A 19,940-nucleotide genomic window follows, 5' to 3' on the forward strand; every position below is an offset into this window, starting at 1 on the left:
CTTAGTTCAATCAAATCATTTCTCCAGTACTGTTGGTGTATTTTGACAGTGAACATTATTAAAATTAATGGTAATTTCCAGCAGATCTGCTAATTCTCAAATACAATTCTAACATTATAGATCTGCATGGAACTCTATTAAAATCAGCTGGAATAAACAGATAATAATTTAAGAATACTTAATTCAACTTTAGAAGATTTTAAATTATCTTACTTGTGTTGTTCTGCAAGGTTCAGCCTCATTTCTTCAAGTTCTTGGATTTCCTTCCTCATACTTGACAAATTTTCTTCAGTCTGTTGAAGCACCTCTTTTACTGAGTCTAACCTAAAATATTAAAATATATAATTTTGCTATGTAAAAATGTCTTTGAAAATAGCAATTCAATTCAACATAGAAGAAAAATCCTTTTTATGCATTTGTTTTTTGTCTGCACAGAACTTCTCAGTGGCCACCTTATTAGCTGCAGGAGTGGAACCCTGTGTGGTCTTCTGCTGCTGCAGCCCATCCACTTTGAGGTTTTATGTGTTGCGTGTTCAGTGCTGCTCTTCAGCACAGCACTATTGTAACGCATGGTTATTTGAGTTACTGTCGCCTTCCTGTCAGCTTAAACCAGCCTGACCATTCTCCTCTGACCCCTCTCATTAATAAGGCATTTTCTCCCACAGAACTGCCGTTCATTGAATACTTTTTGCCTTTCACACCATTCTCTGTTAACTCTAGATTGTTGTGTGTGAAAATCCCAGGTGAGCAGTTTCTGAGATACTCAAACCACCCTGACTGGGACCAGCAATCATTCCACAGTCAAAGCCACTTAGATCAGGGTTTCCCAACCTGGAGTTCATGGACCTCTTGTATTGGTCCATGCCATAAAAAAGATTGGGAACCCCTGATTTAAATTACATTGCTTCTCCATTCTGATTGTTTAGTTTGAACAGCAGCTAGACCTCTTTTATGCACTTAATTGCTACCACATGATTATCTGATTAGATATTTGCATTAACGAGCAGGTATAAAAATGTACCTAATAAAGTGGCCACCGAGTGTACTTTGTAGCAGCTAGATAAAAATATCCAAAATAATAAATGAGCAAAATGATAGAGAAATTATGGAAATCTTAATATAGGTACAGGACTACATAGTTCATCTCCTCAAAAACGTTTTGTCATTCAATTAAATCAGTATGCACATTTCAGTACTCATGCTCCTTTTGACAAGAATGAGGTTACACTTCCACAGAACAATTCCAATTTTCTAACAAATGTTTAAACAGAGATTCTTGTTGATCTTCCACTGAAGTTTCAATAGGGAAAAACCTGCAGAAATAATTCTCAATAGAAATATTTTACATTGTCAATACTGTATATCGATTTTCAATAGCAATAACATTGCACTTGACAAAATATTTAATTTGGTTTGTGATCTCAGAATTTGTACTTTTTTCGTAATACCTTAAGTTGATAGGCATTTATATAAATAATGAGATTGAAAAATATAGAAAATGGATACATAATTCAAAAATTATAGATTTCAAGGTACAGATCTTAGCAATGTTTCTGGGTATGATTACAATTTACACTGGTAATCTAGACTGCAAACTTTAAACTGGATTTGCTGATGATAGCAAATGAAGACGGTGTATAATATCTCAAAGATTATAGAAAACACAAATGGACAGAATGTTTTGTCCAAATTTTCACTTTGGAGTTCTTTACCTTTATTACTTGCAAACAAGAGTGAGTTATATATTCTTGCCACTAACTTATGAAAGAACCTTGATAGTGATTTGTTATATTGTATGAATAGTATTGTCACTTTGTGCAGAGGTTTAGTGTACAGGAATTTATGGAACTTTTGGACATTTATGAGGACACCATTTTGAAAATAACACCAAAAAATCTATCAATTTTTCCAGATAGAATATATTAAATTTGTTTTCGCCAGTAAGGCATCATCTAATTTCCTGTGACAAATTATGTTTACAAAATGTGTATACAACAAACAGTGAAGACAAATAAACACACCGGTCTGTTAGATTTTGCAAATGTTTCCTTTTTTCAGTTTCATGTTCTTTTGCTTTCTTAGCTGCTTCACTACGGGACTCCCTTCGGACCATCAGTTCCTGATTTAAAACCTGGACATTATCAATGTCCTGCTGAGCCTACAGAAAACAATAAATTGATGGGGAATAATAACAAAGAAACATCAACAAGGTAAAAATAAAATCAATAGAGACCATGGTATAATTTAACAGCTTTAAAATACATATTTTGACTTAATATTGGGATGCTCTGTTCTAAAATTACTCTATTATTAAATCTTCTAAAATAAATTATCAGTGATATAATTTTTTCTTAATTAATAGTTAAAATACTACTTAAGCTTCAAATAAATAGGAACTAAAGGATGTTATCATTTTTTCAGCAGAAGCTCTGGGGCAGATATATTTTGTACTCACTGCAAAATTAGATCTTAACATTCTGTAATTTATGCCTGGCTCAGCAAAGCATCCAGTGAGTCGATGAGAGATACAAGTAAGAGGTCTCAAAGTCTTTTTGGATCCAAAGCAACACTAAAATTAAACTCTGTATTTCTGATTAATAGCAATGTAGGGGTTAACTTGAAGAATTCTATTCCATATTGATATCCAATTACTTTTACCTGAAACTTCATGTGTGATTATTACCAATTGATCTCCATTACGACTAACAATTCTCCTCATAGTTTACTGCCTCACAAAATTTTCTAAAATTGTTGCCTCGTTTAGAAGAAATTCATTTATAAACCTGCTGGTTTTCTGGTTATGATGGCAATAGCTTAAGTCGCTAAAACTATGGCTCCGCTCCGTTTCATATACCTGCTTTCTTTTACTTTACTTCTTACTCTTCCTCCCACTATTGAATCTGCTGGCTGCACAATGTGTGTACCTAAGACTACTAAAATGGCAAAAAAAGACATTCCATTGGGAGTGAAATTGTGCCACTGTTAGAACAAACCCGACAGAATATGTTTTCCCAATTTGGTTTGTTGGAATTGAAACTGGATAAACTTAACTCCACACTGCAGAATCACGCTCAATGTTTATCACATGCTGAAGAAGTTACGGAGAAGTTAGATCATCGTTGTAAAGAGCTGGAAAAAGTTTGCTCTACCCTAAAAGAGCACAATAGCAAGTTAACTCCTAAAGTTATGGATCTGGAAAGCAGGAGTAGACGCAAAAATCTTTGAATTCTTGGTTTGCCGGAGGCTGTTGAAATTGGATCTCCTGTCGAATTTTTCTCGAACTTTCTATGTGAGATTTTTGGAAGTGAAATACTTTCCAGTCTTCCAGAGATCAATTGAGCGCATCGTATCTTTACATCTCGCCCAGTGGACGGCCAGAGACCACATCCAGTGATAACTCATCTCCATCGTTACTAAATCAAGGATTTACTAATTAAAGAAGCTCGCCAACGTAAAACACTTCAATATAAAGGTCAAGCTATCTGTTTGGTAGAGGACTATGCACCTCAAGTTATGAGTCAACGTGCTGAATACAGTGGAGTAATGTAAGCTTTTTTATAATCATGGACTTCATCCTCCTCTTGCCTATCCAGCCCGGCTCCGAATCAAGCTCGAGAACGGCGATTTTAAACATTTCGATTCAGTTGCAGAGGCGCAGACCTTCATTGATAGCCTATCTGCTACTTCGAGTTCCTCAGATATGATATGATTTTTTTTCTTTTCAGCCTTTTTCGTTTTTTTTAGATAACGGTTATTTCCTTTTTTTTCTAATATTCTAATCTTTATCTTTTTTATTATCCATTTAATTCAATATATTTCGACATGATGGATTTCTATTTTTCAGTACGGACATTTCCACTTTTCTTAAATAGAGCCAATTGTGAAATTATGTAATTAGACTCCTTTTAAAGGTCTTTGTAGATTTCATTTCAAAATGGAGTTGGTGTCGCATTAAGAAATTGTTATCAATTCATGAAGTGATGTCTTTTTTGAATTGTTTCCTGTTTTTTTTCCAGACTTCAGGCTCCATTTTCTACAAATCCAGCTTTTTTAAAATTTAAAATGAAGCTGATGTCGCATTTAATTAATTAGTGGCTTAATTATGTTGCATTGTTCTATTGAAGTGTTTTTTTTAAATTTTCTCAATACTAGTTTCTATCTTTCATAATTTTAGTTCTTTAAAAGTTAATGAACTTTTTTTTCTCTCTGGTTAGATTATTTTAACTTTAAACCACAGTTGATGCTGCACCTTTAAATTCAATTTTTATGATTCGGATGGATTACTTACTTGGATGTTAAAGCTTTTTTTCTGTATAATTGGGTTTACAAATTATCTTTTTTGCTTATTAATTCTAGCGGGTAGGTTGGGGTAAAGTTCTTTTTAGATAATTATCATATTTTAAAATTTATAAACCTTGAATGTATTTTCTTTTCTTTTTAAGGTTAATTTTAGTTTGCAATTCTTAAAAGCTTTTTGGTGTTTTTTTCATTACTATATTAACTGTTGGAGTGGAGATAATTAAGATGTTACCTAACTGGAAGTTCAGTAGGGGGTTAGTTTTTCTAGGGGAGAGCTTGCTGCTTTATATTTGCAGCTTTCTTGCTGTAGGTTTAGAGCGTGTGGGTGGGAACTCCAATGCTAATATTATATATGGAATTTTGGCATATTTGCACTATACAGGACGTAATTCCGCCCTGCTTTTTTTCTTCTATACCTTTGCCCCAGAGTTGATATATAGATTTCAGATATGGTTTAATGCCTGCTATCCTTTTTTTCTAATGTTCAATGGTTAGTCCGTTGAACTTTGTAAGCTGGAATGTTAGGGGTTTGAACCATCTGGTTAAAAGGGGGAGGGTGTTCGCACATCTTAAACAGCTTAGAGCAGAGGTAGTTTTTTCACAAGAAACACATATTCATTACTCAGATTATTCTCGTTTTATGGCACGATGGGCAGGACAACATTTTCATTCAACTTTTCAAGCCAAGACGAGGGGCGTTTCAATTCTTATAAACAAAAATGTTCCTTTTGAGCTTCATAGTAAGATCTCTGATCTTAATGGTCATTTTATTATTGTTTCAGAGAAACTTTATAATTTACAGATAGTTTTAGCCAACCTTTATGCTCCTGACTTGGATGATGTAAGGTATTTTGACCGTTTTTTTCTTCATTGCCAGAACTAAGCTCATACTCTCTTATACTGGGTGGTGACTTCGATTGTTGGTTGGATCCAGCCTTGGACAGATATTCTTCTATCCCTAGACAATTAAGTAAATCTGCTTTATCAATTCAATCTTTTCTTTCCAATTATGGAATATCTGATATTTGGTGTTTTTTTCATCCATATGAAAGAGATTACTCTTTTTTCTCACACGTACACCATACATTTACTAGAATTGATTTTTTTTTAATTGACAATCAGTTGATTCCATCTGTTCGTTCCTGTGACTTTAAGAGTATATTGATTTCAGATCATGCCCCACTTACATTGTCTATAGTTTTTCCTGGTCTCCCTCAAGTAAATAAACACTGGCGTTTTAATCCGACCTTGTTGTCGGATAATGACTTTGTAAAATTTATGGAGGAACAGATAACTTTCTTCTTCAATACTAATACATTACCTGAAACCTCAAGTCAGGTTGTTTGGGATGCAATGAAAGCAGATCTAAGAGGTCAAATAATTTCTTATACAGCAAATTTGAAAAGAAAGACTCAAAAAGAACGTTTAGAATTGATCAATCAGATTAAAGCTATAGACCAATTATATGCCCAGGTCAAGGATCCGGAGTTGTATAAGAAAAGAATGGAACTTCAAACTAAATTTAACCTTATTTCTACTTACCCGGTTGAATGCCAACTTTTGGGCAGTAAGAGTAAGTTCTATAGTCACGGGGATAAATCTGGTAAGTCCTTAGTTAACCAACTTAGATGTTGTAAAGCAAAACAACACATCACTAAAATTCAAATGAGTAACTATTACTATGGACCATTCTGAAATTAATGATACATTCAGGAATTTTTATTCTCAACTTTATACTTCTGATTCCTTTAATGGTAATACCACTGTTATGCAATTTTTAAATAGCTTAAATATTCCTAAACTTTCTTCTGATCTCAAACATAAATTGAATGAGCCATTATCCTTAGAGGAAATATCCTCTATTTCTGCTTTGCAGCCTGGTAAATCTCCTGGTCCTGATGGGTTCTCTGCAGAATTTTATAAATTATTTTCCTCATTGTTCTTATCCCAACTTAGTTTAGTTTTTTCTGATTCTTTTAAACAAAATAAATTGCCTGCATCATTTGATGAGGCTTCTATTATTCTTTCAGCAACAAAAGGCAAGGATCCATTAGAATGTGCTTCATATAGGCCGATCTCCCTATTAAATGTAGATGTTAAAATTTTAACTAAAGTTTTGGCCCGTAGGCTGGAGACTATTTTACCCTTAATTATCTCTGAAGATCAATCTGGTTTTATTAAAAATCACCTTCCCTTTTTTAATATTAGGCATCTTTTTAATATTCTATATTCATCTTTATCAGGGATTCCTGAATGTGTTACTTCTCTTGATGCAGAAAAGGCGTTTGATCAGGTGGAGTGGCAACTATTTATTTGCTGTTTTAGAAAAATTTGATTTTGGATATAATTTTATTAAGTAGATTAAGATACTATATTCTCATCCAATTGCATCAGTTTTGACTAATTCTCAGCAATCCCAACCGTTTGACCTTAAACCTGGCACCCGGCAAGGATGGCCTTTAAGTCCTCTGCTATTTGATCTGGCTATTGAGCCATTGGCAATTGCATTTTGCAGTTGTACTGAATTGACTGGGATCTGAAGGGGTGGTCTTGAGCATAACGTCTCTCCATACGCCGATTGTTACTTTTTATATCAAACCCGACCACCTCCTTACCTTTAATGTTTTCACTTCTTAATAAATTTAGTCAGTTATCTGGATACAAACTTAATCTACGTAAGGGTGGACTTTTTCCGATAAATAAGGAAGCACAAGCATTAGAATTTCAAAATCTCCCTTTTAAAGTAGTAAACAATTGTTTTACTTATCTTGGTATTATAGTAACAAAGAATTATAATTGCCTTTTTGAGAATTTCAATAATCTTTTAAATTTTACAAAACAGAGTCTAGCACAGTGGTCACCTCTGTCTATGTCTTTAATTGGGTGAATTAATGTAATTAAAATGTATATTCTTCCTAAATTTTTATACTTATTTCAATCTTTACCTATATTTATTCTAAAGTTTTTTTTGATTCTTTAGATTCTATTATCTTGTCATACCTATGGAAGGGTAAACAGCCTAGACTTAATAAAGCTCATCTTCAAAAGCCTAAAAGAGAAGGTGGCTTGGTGTTGCCTAATTTTCGTTCATATTATTGGGCAGCCAATATTCACAATATTATCTTTTGGTCCTACTTTTATAATCAGTCTGTTTGTCCAACATGGGTGGCAATGGAATTGAATGCTTATAAGAAATTATCTATTCCAGCTTTACTTGGATTTATACTTCCTTGCCACTTGCCAAAATTTATTATTAATCCTGTAATCAGGCATACTCTGAGAATATGGGCTCAATTTAGAAAATATCATGGCCTTTATAGTCTTTCCCTTTCTAGTCCCATTCTATACAATCATTTATTTCATCCTTCTATGCAGGATTGCACATTCCAAGACTGGTGTAGAAGAGGTATTAGGTGTTTTGAAGATCTTCTTATAGACAATCGGTTTGCAACTTTTGAACAGTTGTCTACAAACTTTAATTTACTGAATACTCATTTTTTTAGGTATCTTCAAATTAGACATTTCATTAGCCCTTTAATACCACATTTTCCTGAACAACCTGATAAAAATGTTGTAGACTTGTTTCTTCAAATGAACCCCTTGGGTAAAGGTTTAATTTCTACTATTTGTGTCAAATGTATGAATCTCAGACGAGCCCCTTGTGATAAAATTAAAACTGCTTGGGAGCATAACTTTGGTTTTTCTTTGTCTGACGAGGTTTGAGATTCAATTCTTAAGTCAGTCAATTCAGTTTCTTTATGTGCTCGTCATTGTCTTTTGCAGTTTAAAGTTGTCCACAGGGCTCATATATCTAAAACCAAATTGGCGAAGTTCTATCCTGATATTAGTCCCTGGTGTGACAAATGCAAAGGAGGTGAGGCTTCCCTTATTCAAATGTATTGGGCCCGTCCTACTTTGGAAACATTTTGGAAAGATGTTTTTTTAACTTTATCTTCCATATTAAATTGTCATTTGGAACCTGATCTTTTGATCGCTCTTTTCAGTATTTCTCGAGACTCTGACAAGCATTTGATCCCGGCTAAACGACGAACATTGTCTTTTGCCTCTCTTTTAGCTAGACGTGCAGTACTCCTTAAGTGGAGAGATGTAGTTCCCCCTATTCACGCTCAATGGCTTAGGGAATATTATGTCTTGTTTAGATCTTGAAAAGGTTTACTATTCACTTTTTAACTCGGACATAAAGTTCCATAAGGTGTGAGGACCTTTTCTTGAATATTTTCATAACTCTCACCTAGATTGACAGATGTATTTTTTTTCTTCCCTTGATAGTCAGATCCTGCATTTCCAGCTTTCTTTGATTAGGTAGCAGGCTGCTTTTTTATTATTATTATTCATCTCTCTTTTTACTACAATATATAGTTCTGGGGTGATAAAAGTTTATCTCAAATGTCCTTCAAATATTTATATTTATAATGGTTGGCTTGGAGTTGGATAGTGGGTGCTTTCCTTTCTAATTTTTCATTTTTAATATGGGTGACTTGCTCATTTGTTAAGATATGTATTATTGCTATTTTTGTCTGTATTGCAATGATCCTTCTATTTATACTATTGATTTTTTTTCTTCTACACTGTAGTTTGTGGAAAATCATAAATAAAATATTTTAAAAAAAGAAAAAAACACACTGGACTGTTTCAATGTGTACATTGTTTCAATATAGGTGCAAGGTATGGGTCTTTGACACTGATTTGAGAAATAAAGTTGCTTTTCTGACTTCACAGAAGTGGATCACAGGGGACCTCTAAATTTATTTGGCGTATAAACTATAAACAATAGAAAAGTGCAAGTTCTGATAAATCCAACTTTGCCTATCATTAGAAAACAAATGTTTTTTTTGTTGCTTATAATGTGGAAGTTATCTTTTTTGGTGCGTTAAACAGGTACTGCAAATACTTTGTGTTCAATCTGGTGACCCACAGAGAAAAAAAATAGGAGATTGGTTAAAACATAAATCATTTGGGTATAGACCATATACCATAACCTTTACTGCTGAATCATATACCATTACATTTATTGCTTCCAAATAGCAGTTGCCTGCAGAGCTCATAGCTGACATGTGATTGGTGCACTACAATGGAAGTCAGCATTTAAAAGACATGGCAGCCATAGTACAGCAGAATAAAAGATAATTGTGGAGACAAAGGAAAACAGAGAACACATCTATTTCCTGTGTATTTGGCATTTCTGATTGACACTCATACCCAAAGTGGCCCATGGCGTGCTACTGCGAGAACTGGCCAATCGAAGTTTGCAGTGCCTTCCACTGAGGAGCATAACATAGAGATCCTGCAACCATTGTCAATGGTGCTTGTGGTCAAAAATGACACCTAAAAAAGCATCTGAGTGTAGGCTGTGGATAAAACATTAATGCTCCAATGGGGCTGCTTTAATTCGTGTTCCCTTGCTGAGTTGTTGCGGGCTTTGCTCTTTGCTTTACTGTTAATAGTGTAGGACAAGTTTTTAAACAGCCAATTTCTTTCAAAAAGCAAGTACAGTAAAAGGCTGCTGCTCACTGGATCATGCAATTAAATACATGTTTGACTCTGGGAAAATGGCAGGTTTGCTAAGGTGAATCATGTTCAGAAGTGTCCAATACAATTTCTTCACAGTCACTAATTAATGATCATTTAATGACATGATTTAATCAATTTCAAGCACTTTATATGAAACATATCCAATTCAAATTCAATTTCCCAATATCTGATCAATCCTATCATTCAATCCATCAATTACAGATTACATTGTCCAGCACACAATTCCTGCAACTTCCGCCATTTCCAACAGGATCCCACCACCAAGCACATCTTTCCCTCCCCCCAAATTTCTGCTCTCCACAGGGATCACTCCCTACGGGACTCCCTTGCCAATTCATCCCTCCCCACTGGGCAGAACAAGTCCCACACCTGTCCTTACATCTGCTCCCTTGCTACCATCAGGGCTCCAAACAGTCCTTCCAGGTGAGGCAACACTGCACCTTTGAGTCTGTTGGGGTCATCCCCTGTATTCGGTGCTCCTGGTGTGGCCTCCTGAGACCTGACAGATTGGGAGACCGCTTCAGCAGAAAAAGCAGGATCTCCTGCTAGTCACCCATTTCAATTCTATTTCCCATTTCCCATGAGGGTACACTCAATTTAGAGAATCAACACCTTATATCACGTCTGGGTAGCCTCCAACCTGATGGCATGAACATTGATTTCTCAAAATTTGTGTCAACTGCCCAACCCCTTCACCATTCCCCTTTTCTCATTTCCTTCTCTCACCTTTTCACCTTATCTGTCCAACAGCCCCCTCTGTTGCTCCACCCTCTTCCTTTTCTTCCATGATCTTCTACCCTCTTCTCTCAGATTCCCCGTTCTTCAGACCTTTATCACCTTCCCCAATCAGCATTCTAGCTCTTTACTTCACCCCCTTCCCTTCTCTTAGTTTCACCTATCCACCACCACCTTGTACTTCTTCCCCCCCACCCCACCTTCTTGCTCTGACTTCTCATCTTTTTTTCCAGTCCTTATGAAAGGTCTTGGCCCGAAACACTGACTGTTTACTCTTTTCCATAGATGCTGCCTGACCTGCAGAGTTCCTCCAGCATTTTGTGTGTGTTGTGGCAATTACAAGGCCATTTACTCACAGTACTGAAAGCATAGTCCTGGTTTTGTTTCAAAATAGTAAAAAGAAACATTCAGTCTGTTTTCATATCAACTATGGCATAAGGAAATAGAAAATTTTTGAGTTTGATGAGAGTGGAAAACCTCAGTGGTAAATTTCTTTTTCTCCTGTTCTTTCTGGGTCATTTTACCTACATTAGCGTACAAATTATTTGCATTGCACCTGTCATTGACTGAATATTTAATAGTTCAGGTGCAGAGTAACTATTGTTGCAAAAGTAGATCAGTGGCTGAGCATCTAGAACACGTACCTAATATCATACTTCCCACAGGCTTTCCGCCATCTGCAAACTATTATGGAAATCATATATAGGCCTCCAAATAGTAGCCAAAATGTGGGGTTCAGATTCCAAAGGGAGCTGGAAAAGGCATATAACAAGGGTAATGACATAATTGTACTGGGGGACTTCAATATGCAAAGGGAATGGGAAGATCAAGTTGGTGTCGGATCACAAGAGAGGGAATTTCTTGAATGCCTATGAGATGGCTTTTTAGAGTAGCTTGTGATTGAGCCTTCTTGGGGAAAGGCTATCTTAGATTGGGTTTTGTGTAGTAACCCAGCTCTTATTAGGGAGCTTAACATAAAGGAACCCTTGGGAGACAGTGATCATAATATCACTGAATTCATACTGCAAATTGAAAGAGAGAAGCATAAGTCACATGTATTAGTATTGCAATGGAATAAAAGGAATTACAGAGGCATAAGAGAGGAGCTTGCCCAGGTGGATTGGAGGGCAATACTGGCAGGGATGACAGCAGAGCAAAAATGGCTGAAGTTTCTGGGAATAGTTCACAATACTGAACTTAACCTGTTCACTAACAGATTTGACATTGTGGCCCCTGCCCATCCCACACATGAGCCATCTGTTGTCGGCCCCCAACCAACACATATTCCACTCTCCCCTCCTACCCCTCCTCACAGCCCCCCACCCTGCTCTCATGACTATACCCCTTCCCCACACGAAACCACCACGGTGGGCTTCACGGCTGAACAGGTGAGAAGACAGCTGAAACGTCTCAACCCAAGTAAGGCTGCAGGACCGGATGGTATCAGTACCAGGGTGCTCAAAGCCTGTGCCCCTCAGCTATGTAGAGTACTTCGCCACGTATTCAACCTGAGCCTGAGGCTCCAGAGGGCTCCTGTGCTGTGGAAGATGTCCTGCCCGGTGGCATTGACCTCCCACATCATGAAGACCCTGGAGAGACTTGTTCCGGAGCTGCTCCAGCCTATGGTCAGGCCACACTTAGATCCCCTCCAGTTCGCTTACCAGCCCCGACTAGGAGTTGAGGATGCCATCGTCTACCTGCTGAACCGTGTCTACGCCCACCTGGACAAGCCAGCGAGCACTGTGAGGGTCATGTTTTTTGACTTCTCCAGTGCATTCAACACCATCCACCCTGCTCTGCTGGGGGAGAAGCTGACAGCGATGCAGGTGGATGCTTCCCTGGTATCATGGATTCTTGATTACCTGACTGGCAGACCACAGTACGTGTGCTTGCAACACTGTGTGTCCGACAGAGTGATCAGCAGCACTGGGGCTCCACAGGGGACTGTCTTGTCTCCCTTTCTCTTCACCATTTACACCTTGGACTTCAACTACTGCACAGAGTCTTGTTATCTTCAGAAGTTTTTGGATGACTCTGCCATAGTTGGATGCATCAGCAAGGGAGATGAGGCTGAGTACAGGGCTATGGTAGGAAACTTTGTCACATGGTGTGAGCAGAATTATCTGCAGCTTAATGTGAAAGAGACTAAGGAGTTGGTGGTAGACCTGAGGAGAGCTAAGGTACTGGTGATCCCTGTTTCCATCCAGGGGGTCAGTGTGGATATGGTGGAGGATTACAAATACCTGGGGATACGAATTGACAATAAACTGGACTGGTCTAAGAACACTGAGGCTGTTTACAAGAAGGGTCAGAGCCATCTCTATTTCCTGAGGAGACTGAAGTCCTTTAACATCTGCCGGACGATGCTGAGGATGTTCTACGAGTCTGTGGTGGCCAGTGCTATCATTTTGCTGTTGTGTGCTGGGGCAGCAAGCTGAGGGTAGCAGACACCAACAGAATCAACAAACTCATTCATAGGCCAGTGATGTTGTGGGGATGGAACTGGACTCTCTCACAGTGGTGTCTGAAAAGAGGATGCTGTCCAAGTTGCATACCATCTTGGTCAATGTTTCCCATCCACTACATAATGTACTGGGTGGGCACAGGAGTACATTCAGCCAGAGACTCATCCCACGGAGATGCAGCACAGAGCGTCATAGGAAGTCATTCCTGCCTGTGGCCATCAAACTTTACAACTCCTCTCTTGGAGGGTCAGACCCCCTGAGCCAATAGGCTGGTCCTGGACTTATTTCATAATTTCCTGGCATAACTTACATATTACTATTTAACTATTTATGGTTCTATTACTATTTATTATTTATGGTGCAACTGTAACAAAAACCAATTTCCCCCAGGATCAATAAAGTATGACTATGACTGTGACTATGACTATGACAAGATGCAGGATAGATATGTCCCAATGAGGAAGAAGTTCTCAAATGGCAGAGGTAGGCAACCGTGACTGACAAAGGAAGTTAGGGACTGTAGAAAAGCCAAGGGAGGACATATAAGCTAGCACAAGTGAGTGGGAGGTTGAATGATTGGGAAGCATTTACAATCCAACAAAAGGCAACTAAAAAAGCTATAAGATGAAATATGGGGGCAAACTAGCCAATAATATAAAGAAGGATGCCAAATGTTTTTTTCAGTTATATAAAGAGAAAAGGGGAAGTGAGTGTTGATATTAGACCACTGAAAAGTGATGCTGGTGAGGTAGTAATGGGGGACAAAGAAGCGGCAGATGAACCTAATGGGTACTTAGCATCAGTCCTCACTGTGGAAAACACAAGCAGAGTGCCAGAGGTCTGTGAGTGTCAGGGAGCAGGAGTGAGTGCCATTGCTATTACAAAGGAAGAAGTGCTAGGCAAACTTCAAAGTCTAAAGGTAGATAAGTCACCTGGACCAGATGGACTACATCTCAGAGTCCTGTGAGAGGTTGCTGAAGAGATAACGGATGAATTGGTCATGATCTTTCAAGAATCACTTGATTCTGGCATGGTCTCGAAGGACTGGAAGACTGCAAATGTCACTCCTCTTTTTGAGAAGGGAGGAAGGCAAAGGAAAGGAAACTATAGGCCAGTTAGCCTAACCTCAGTGGCTGGGGAAGTGTTGGAGTCTATTATTAAGGATGAGGTTTTGGGGTACCTGGAGACAAATGATAAGTCAAAGTCAGCATGGATTCTGTAAAAGGAAATCTTGCCTGACAAATCTGTTAAGAGTTCTTCGAGGAAGTAACACGCAGGGTGGACAAAGGAGTCCCTGTGCAAGCTCCCAGAAGGTTAAATTACAGTTTGAGTCTGTGGTAAAGATGGCAAATGCAATGTTGGCATTTATTTCAAGGGGAATAGAATATAAAAGCAAGGAGATAATGCTAAGCCTTTATAAGACACTAGTCAGTCTGCACTTGGAGTATTGTCAACAGTTTTGGGCCCCATAGCTCAGAAAGGATGTGTGGTGGGGGTATCCAGAACTAGAGGGCACAGCCTCAAATTTGAGGGGCAACCTTTTAGAACAGAAGTAAGGAGGAATTTTTTTAGCCAGAGAGTAGCGAATCTGTGGAATGCTGTGCCAGAGACTGTGGTGGAGGCCAAGTCTGTGGGTATATTTAAGGAGGAAGTTGATTGTTTCCTGATTGGTCAGGGCATAAAAGGATATGGTAAGAAGGCAGGTGTATGGGGTTGAGTTGGATCCGGGATCAGCCATGATGAAATGGTTGAGTAGACTCGATGCCATGAATGGCCTAATTCTGCTCCTATAACTTATGGTCCAATATACAAGTTAGTAGTCTAATAGAAAAGCCTTCACTTGACTGGATGAATTTAACTCCAACATCTAGGACAAAGCACCGTACAAGAAGCACCCTTCCACATCCTGAGCTTGCACTACTTCCACCACTAGTACCCTGCGCACTAAAATTCTCCAAGTATTTTCACTAGAAAGATTGCAGAGGTTCATGACAAAAACTCACCACTGTTTCCTCAAGAATGTTCAAAGAAACGCAATTCCATCTTTGCAAGTAACTCCCACATTCCATTAATGAGTTAAAATACTAAGACTTTGTGGAACTTCTTTAAAATTCTAAGCATTTTCCTTAGTTTCTAAACCACATAATATTGTTGATGCTACCAAAAGAATTATTTAAATATATTAAAAAATCCAACCTGTAAAGATGTTGTCCGTAACTTTTCAATTTCTGTTTTATAGTATTCAATGAGGGCACTTAATTCATCAGTAATTTTCTCCCTATTCAAACAAAGTAACTTTTATTATTTAAGCAATAGTAACACTAATCACTTCTGCACACTGTACAACTAATCAAGTTGTGTTCTCTATTTAAGAATTTAACTACATAAAACCAATAAATAAGTCAGGTTCAATTACAGGTTATATTGGATGCAGAACAAAGTCCATTTGTCTCATTACAACTGCAATAATTGCAGTCAGCCAAGATGTTTTCCTATACATATTTATTATCAAACACACATGATAGGTTAGATTTAAACAAAACACATATAGATTTTGCTTTAGATTTAAGTAAGCAGCAATTTCATAGTTAACTCCATTAAAAAAATACACTGGCTCTAAATATGCTCCTGGTAACTCTAGTTGGAGACTGAGCAGAAATCTTGGGAATAACTTCAAAAAACCAAGATATTATTTGAACTTCTACTAAGTAGCATGAGGAACATTGCCTTCCTCACTCCACTATCATTTTCCCCTCCTCACTCCCTCTCTCTTAATCAATTCATTTTCTAACCATCCCTTTTTTTCCTCTTTCAGTTTCTGCTCCCTCCATTTTATTATTTTCTATTCCATCTCTTCTTGCTTTCTTTCTGCTACCTCATTCACTCCTTACATTTCAGCTCCATTGGCCCTTCCCTTTGGATGCGTTTTCCTCACCTTCACCTCAACTGCTTCTTCCACAAGTCCACATCCTTATCCTTTCTCCTCCTCCACTTGGCATTTTTACCTCCACTGCCTCCAAAATATCAATGTTATCATTGTGCTCTCTCTATTCCCTTCTCCACAACCACACTCCTTTTCCTTTCCTAAGACATATCCTCTAGCACTCTACTCTTCAACATCTTTAAAGACTGATATGGGATCACTTTTAATTGATAGAACAAGCATACTCAGAGGTTTTACTGTTTTGCATCTATGTGTGATGCTTACAGAGTAAGTTCGCTTTTTTCCTGCATTGTACATGCATATCCTTAAATTTAGTTAAATATAATGGAATAAAAGTACTTTCAGCACTGGTTTATTTTGCACCAGTGTTTTCTCTATTTTATAATAAACTGTGCGATAACATTTTATGAAATAGAATTTGCTTTTACTTCTTTTTAATTAGATCTTCAATTGTTTTCAATTTTTCATTGTGTTCACGTTGAAGAGACCTTTCTTGCTCTAGTAAAACTGTATTCTCCGCTCTTAATTTTGCTGCTTTCTGCAAATATTGGGAAAAAAAACAGTAATTTACAACAATACTTAAGAGCAAAAATTTTATTCTATCAGGTATGAATAGAAATGCAAGTGCAAAACTAATTCTACCCTAATTCTACCTAATCGTGGTTCAAAAATGTTTATAAATGACAAAACACAAGCTGTAGCCTCACAGTTATTGCTCTAGAGTACAATGGATTCACTCTTCGTTCAACTATTATTTCTAACACAGCCTTCTATAAAGAGTTCCTCTTAATTTTCTTTCACAATAAGACAACTTATTTAGTACTTCATGTGATAAAAATGCCAAGGTACTTCATTGGAGTGTTGTCAAGCAGCAATCAGTTCACCACCCTCAAGCATCAAAAGATTTGTTATCTCAGTCTGTTGTTGGCCACAGAACCTCTCCCTCATTTATGGCTTCCTGTGTAATTGAAATAAAGCTTACATTTTATTAGGCATCCACCAGAATCAATTTCATGATTTAACAGTACAAGAACAGAATCACTGCTCCTATTTTTTTCTGGACAGTAGAGAAGTACTTGATTAATTCTTTCTTCTATTCCTTTATGACAAATACCATTCCATCTGCCTTCCACCCCTGTATAAATAATTCTCTTTGGTCTTTCACCTCCAGCTTGCTCTATTTTTTGTTCAAAGTCTAGTACACCTTTAACTGCTCAGAGGGAAGGTTATCAATCTGAAACATAACATCTGAAGAGAGAAGCAGAATTAATCTGGTCACTGGTAAATCTGGTATTTTCTATTTTATTTCAAAACTCTATCATTTATTAAATTTTACTTTTGCATTAATGATTACCTGTTTGTCTTACTGTAATTCTTACCTCCTCCTGGAGCAACATATTCTCATTTAACTTGTCCAGTTCCATCTTTAAGTCATCAAGTTTGTTTCTCTTTTCAAAATTTATTTTGTTCTGTTCCTGAAGCAGTTGGTGTACTTCAGAACGCTGAAAGATTTACAATACGACAGAATAGCAATTACAAAGAAACAAACAGTTGAGAATTAAGGTGACAAAGTACCCAAGTCAACAAAAACAGGGATTTAACATCAATACCTGTGCACTTAAAAAGTAGATAGAACACACCCGAATTTCTAAATAATTTAGAAATAAAGTATTTCAACTCATTTAACTATTATTCATGTATATCAACTTAAGAACATACAGCTGTGGAAACATCAATTTTCAATCTTACATTCAATCTGCATCAGAAAATTTTAAAAGACTCAGAAATATGAAACTAATTAAAAGTATCTAAAAAAATGACAAAAATCTTATTAAAATTCAAGAACTGTTACTTAGCTTCTGCTCTAAAAATCAGACCACAATTTGAAGAGGGCCTTTAAGAAAATATAATGCAGAAAACTTGTATGTTAGACTTTATTAGCATGGGAAGAGGAACTAATAATCATATTTATATGAAAGTAATGTGAGTTAATTTGAGCAGGAAACATTTGTGTAAATATCTCACTAAAACATAGTTTTCCATTATCTTTTAGACAACCCACAGTACTTAATGTGTGTCTAGGATAGACTAAGGGTGTCACTAGATTCCAATCACTGAATGATAATTTCATGTTGCTTACCCTTAATAAATGGTCAGGAGAACCATTATTTGAATAATGAGAAAAAATCTATGATTAATATTTTGGTATGTAAATTAATATTGAAATATAAAATATAATTCCATCTATCTTCTTTAAAAATGAAGAATTTACTTTTGCCATTAAAGATTCCTTCGTGGTTTTAAATTCATTTCTTTTCTCATCCATTTTCTTTTTAAAATCTGCAATATCTCTGGTTTCATCCACAATTTTCTGTTTTAGATCTTGTATGTTAGCATACGTTTCATTCAATGTGATTTGCTTATTGGCTCGATCTCCCATCACATTATTCATTAGGAATATGATGTCATTGTATCGTGCTCCTGCCTCTTGTTGTATAGGGCTGAGAAAAGGAAAGATAAAAAGCATACAAATTATGATTGGAAATTCAACTTATTTATATATAAACATTTTTCAGTGACTTAGAAATTAATCACCAAGTTAACTCTATGGATTTGAGTATTTTGGTACATTTCCTGGTTCGTTTCCCATCTTCAATAAATTTGACTTGTGCAAAGCCCTCCATCGCATCCTCAAGCATACCAAGTCTTGTTCATCAACACTCCTCACTTATGACTTGCACTCTAGCAATGCTCAATTTTAAAGTCTCCTCAATGTTACTCCTTGTCCTTTCTAAATCTAATTACCTTCAACCATAATCTCCGTACTCATTCAATTTTGGTAATTTGCGCATTCCCGACACTAAATGTTCCACCATTGATAGCTGGAATTTCAGCTGATTAAGGTCTGTGCTCTGCAATTCCCTTTCTCAAACAATTCACTTTTCTTGTCACCCCTTTTCATTTTAAACATTCTGTAAAATATACCTATTTTACTCCCACCTTATATAGCTTTACAAATCTTTTTGATGATTTTAACCATCTTAAAAGACTCAATATAAATTGCTGCTGACTTTGGTAAAATGCATTTTGAAAATACTCATTAAATTTAAAAATATATTTCCATCATTCAAGGAACTGCCAGCTTACAAGGAAATACCAGATGATGCTATTGTAAAGTGAGATAATTATTTTTATAATAACACATAAATTTTATAACACCATTACATTAACTGCATTACATTTATTTATAAGACCTTAAGATATAGAAGGAGCAGAAGCAGGCCATTCGGCTCATCGAGTCTGCTCCGCCCTTCAAGTATGGCTGATCCAATTTTTCCAGTCATTCCCACTCCACTGCCTTCTCCCCATACCCTTTGATGCCCTGGCTAATCAAGAACCTATCTATCTCTGCCTTAAATGCACGCAATGACTTGGCCTCCATAGCCGCCCGTTGCAACAAATTCCACAGATTTACCACCCTCTGGATAAAGTAATTTCTCCGCATCTCAGTTCTAAAAGGACGTCCTTCAATCCTAAAGTCGTGCACTCTTGTCCTAGAATCCCCTACCATGGGAAATAACTTTGCCATATCTAATCTGTTCAAGCCTTTTAACATTCGGAATGTTTCTATGAGATCCCCCCTCATTCTCCTGAACAAGGAATACAGCCCAAGAGCTGCCAGACATTTCTCATACGTAACCCTTCCATTCCCAGAATCATTATCGTGAATCTTCTCTGAACCCTCTCCAATGTCAGTATATCTGTTCTAAAATAAGGAGCCCAAAACTGCACACAATACTCCAAGTGTCATCTCACGAGTGCCTTATAGAGCCTCAACATCACATCCCTGCCCTTGTATTCTATACCTCTAGAAATGAATGCCAACATTGCATTCACATTCTTCACCACCAACTCAACCTGGAAGTTAACCTTTATGGTATCCT

General features: G+C 36.9%; 1 protein-coding gene across 1 annotated transcript in view; it reads right to left on the minus strand.

Moving 5' to 3' along the window:
• Positions 1-19,940, minus strand: part of ccdc175 (coiled-coil domain containing 175) — a 60,925-nt gene that overhangs the window by 27,976 nt on the left and 13,009 nt on the right. Inside the window, exons 5-10 of the mRNA XM_063049691.1 lie at positions 18,269-18,497; positions 17,376-17,498; positions 16,425-16,534; positions 15,249-15,330; positions 2,022-2,158; positions 214-324 (exon numbers count right to left, since the gene is read on the minus strand). Coding sequence (XP_062905761.1) covers positions 214-324; positions 2,022-2,158; positions 15,249-15,330; positions 16,425-16,534; positions 17,376-17,498; positions 18,269-18,497 — 792 coding nt within the window. The remainder of the gene's footprint in view (positions 1-213; positions 325-2,021; positions 2,159-15,248; positions 15,331-16,424; positions 16,535-17,375; positions 17,499-18,268; positions 18,498-19,940) is intronic.

Source organism: Mobula hypostoma, chromosome 1, assembly GCF_963921235.1.
Source record: "Mobula hypostoma chromosome 1, sMobHyp1.1, whole genome shotgun sequence".
Lineage (NCBI taxonomy): Eukaryota > Metazoa > Chordata > Chondrichthyes > Myliobatiformes > Myliobatidae > Mobula > Mobula hypostoma.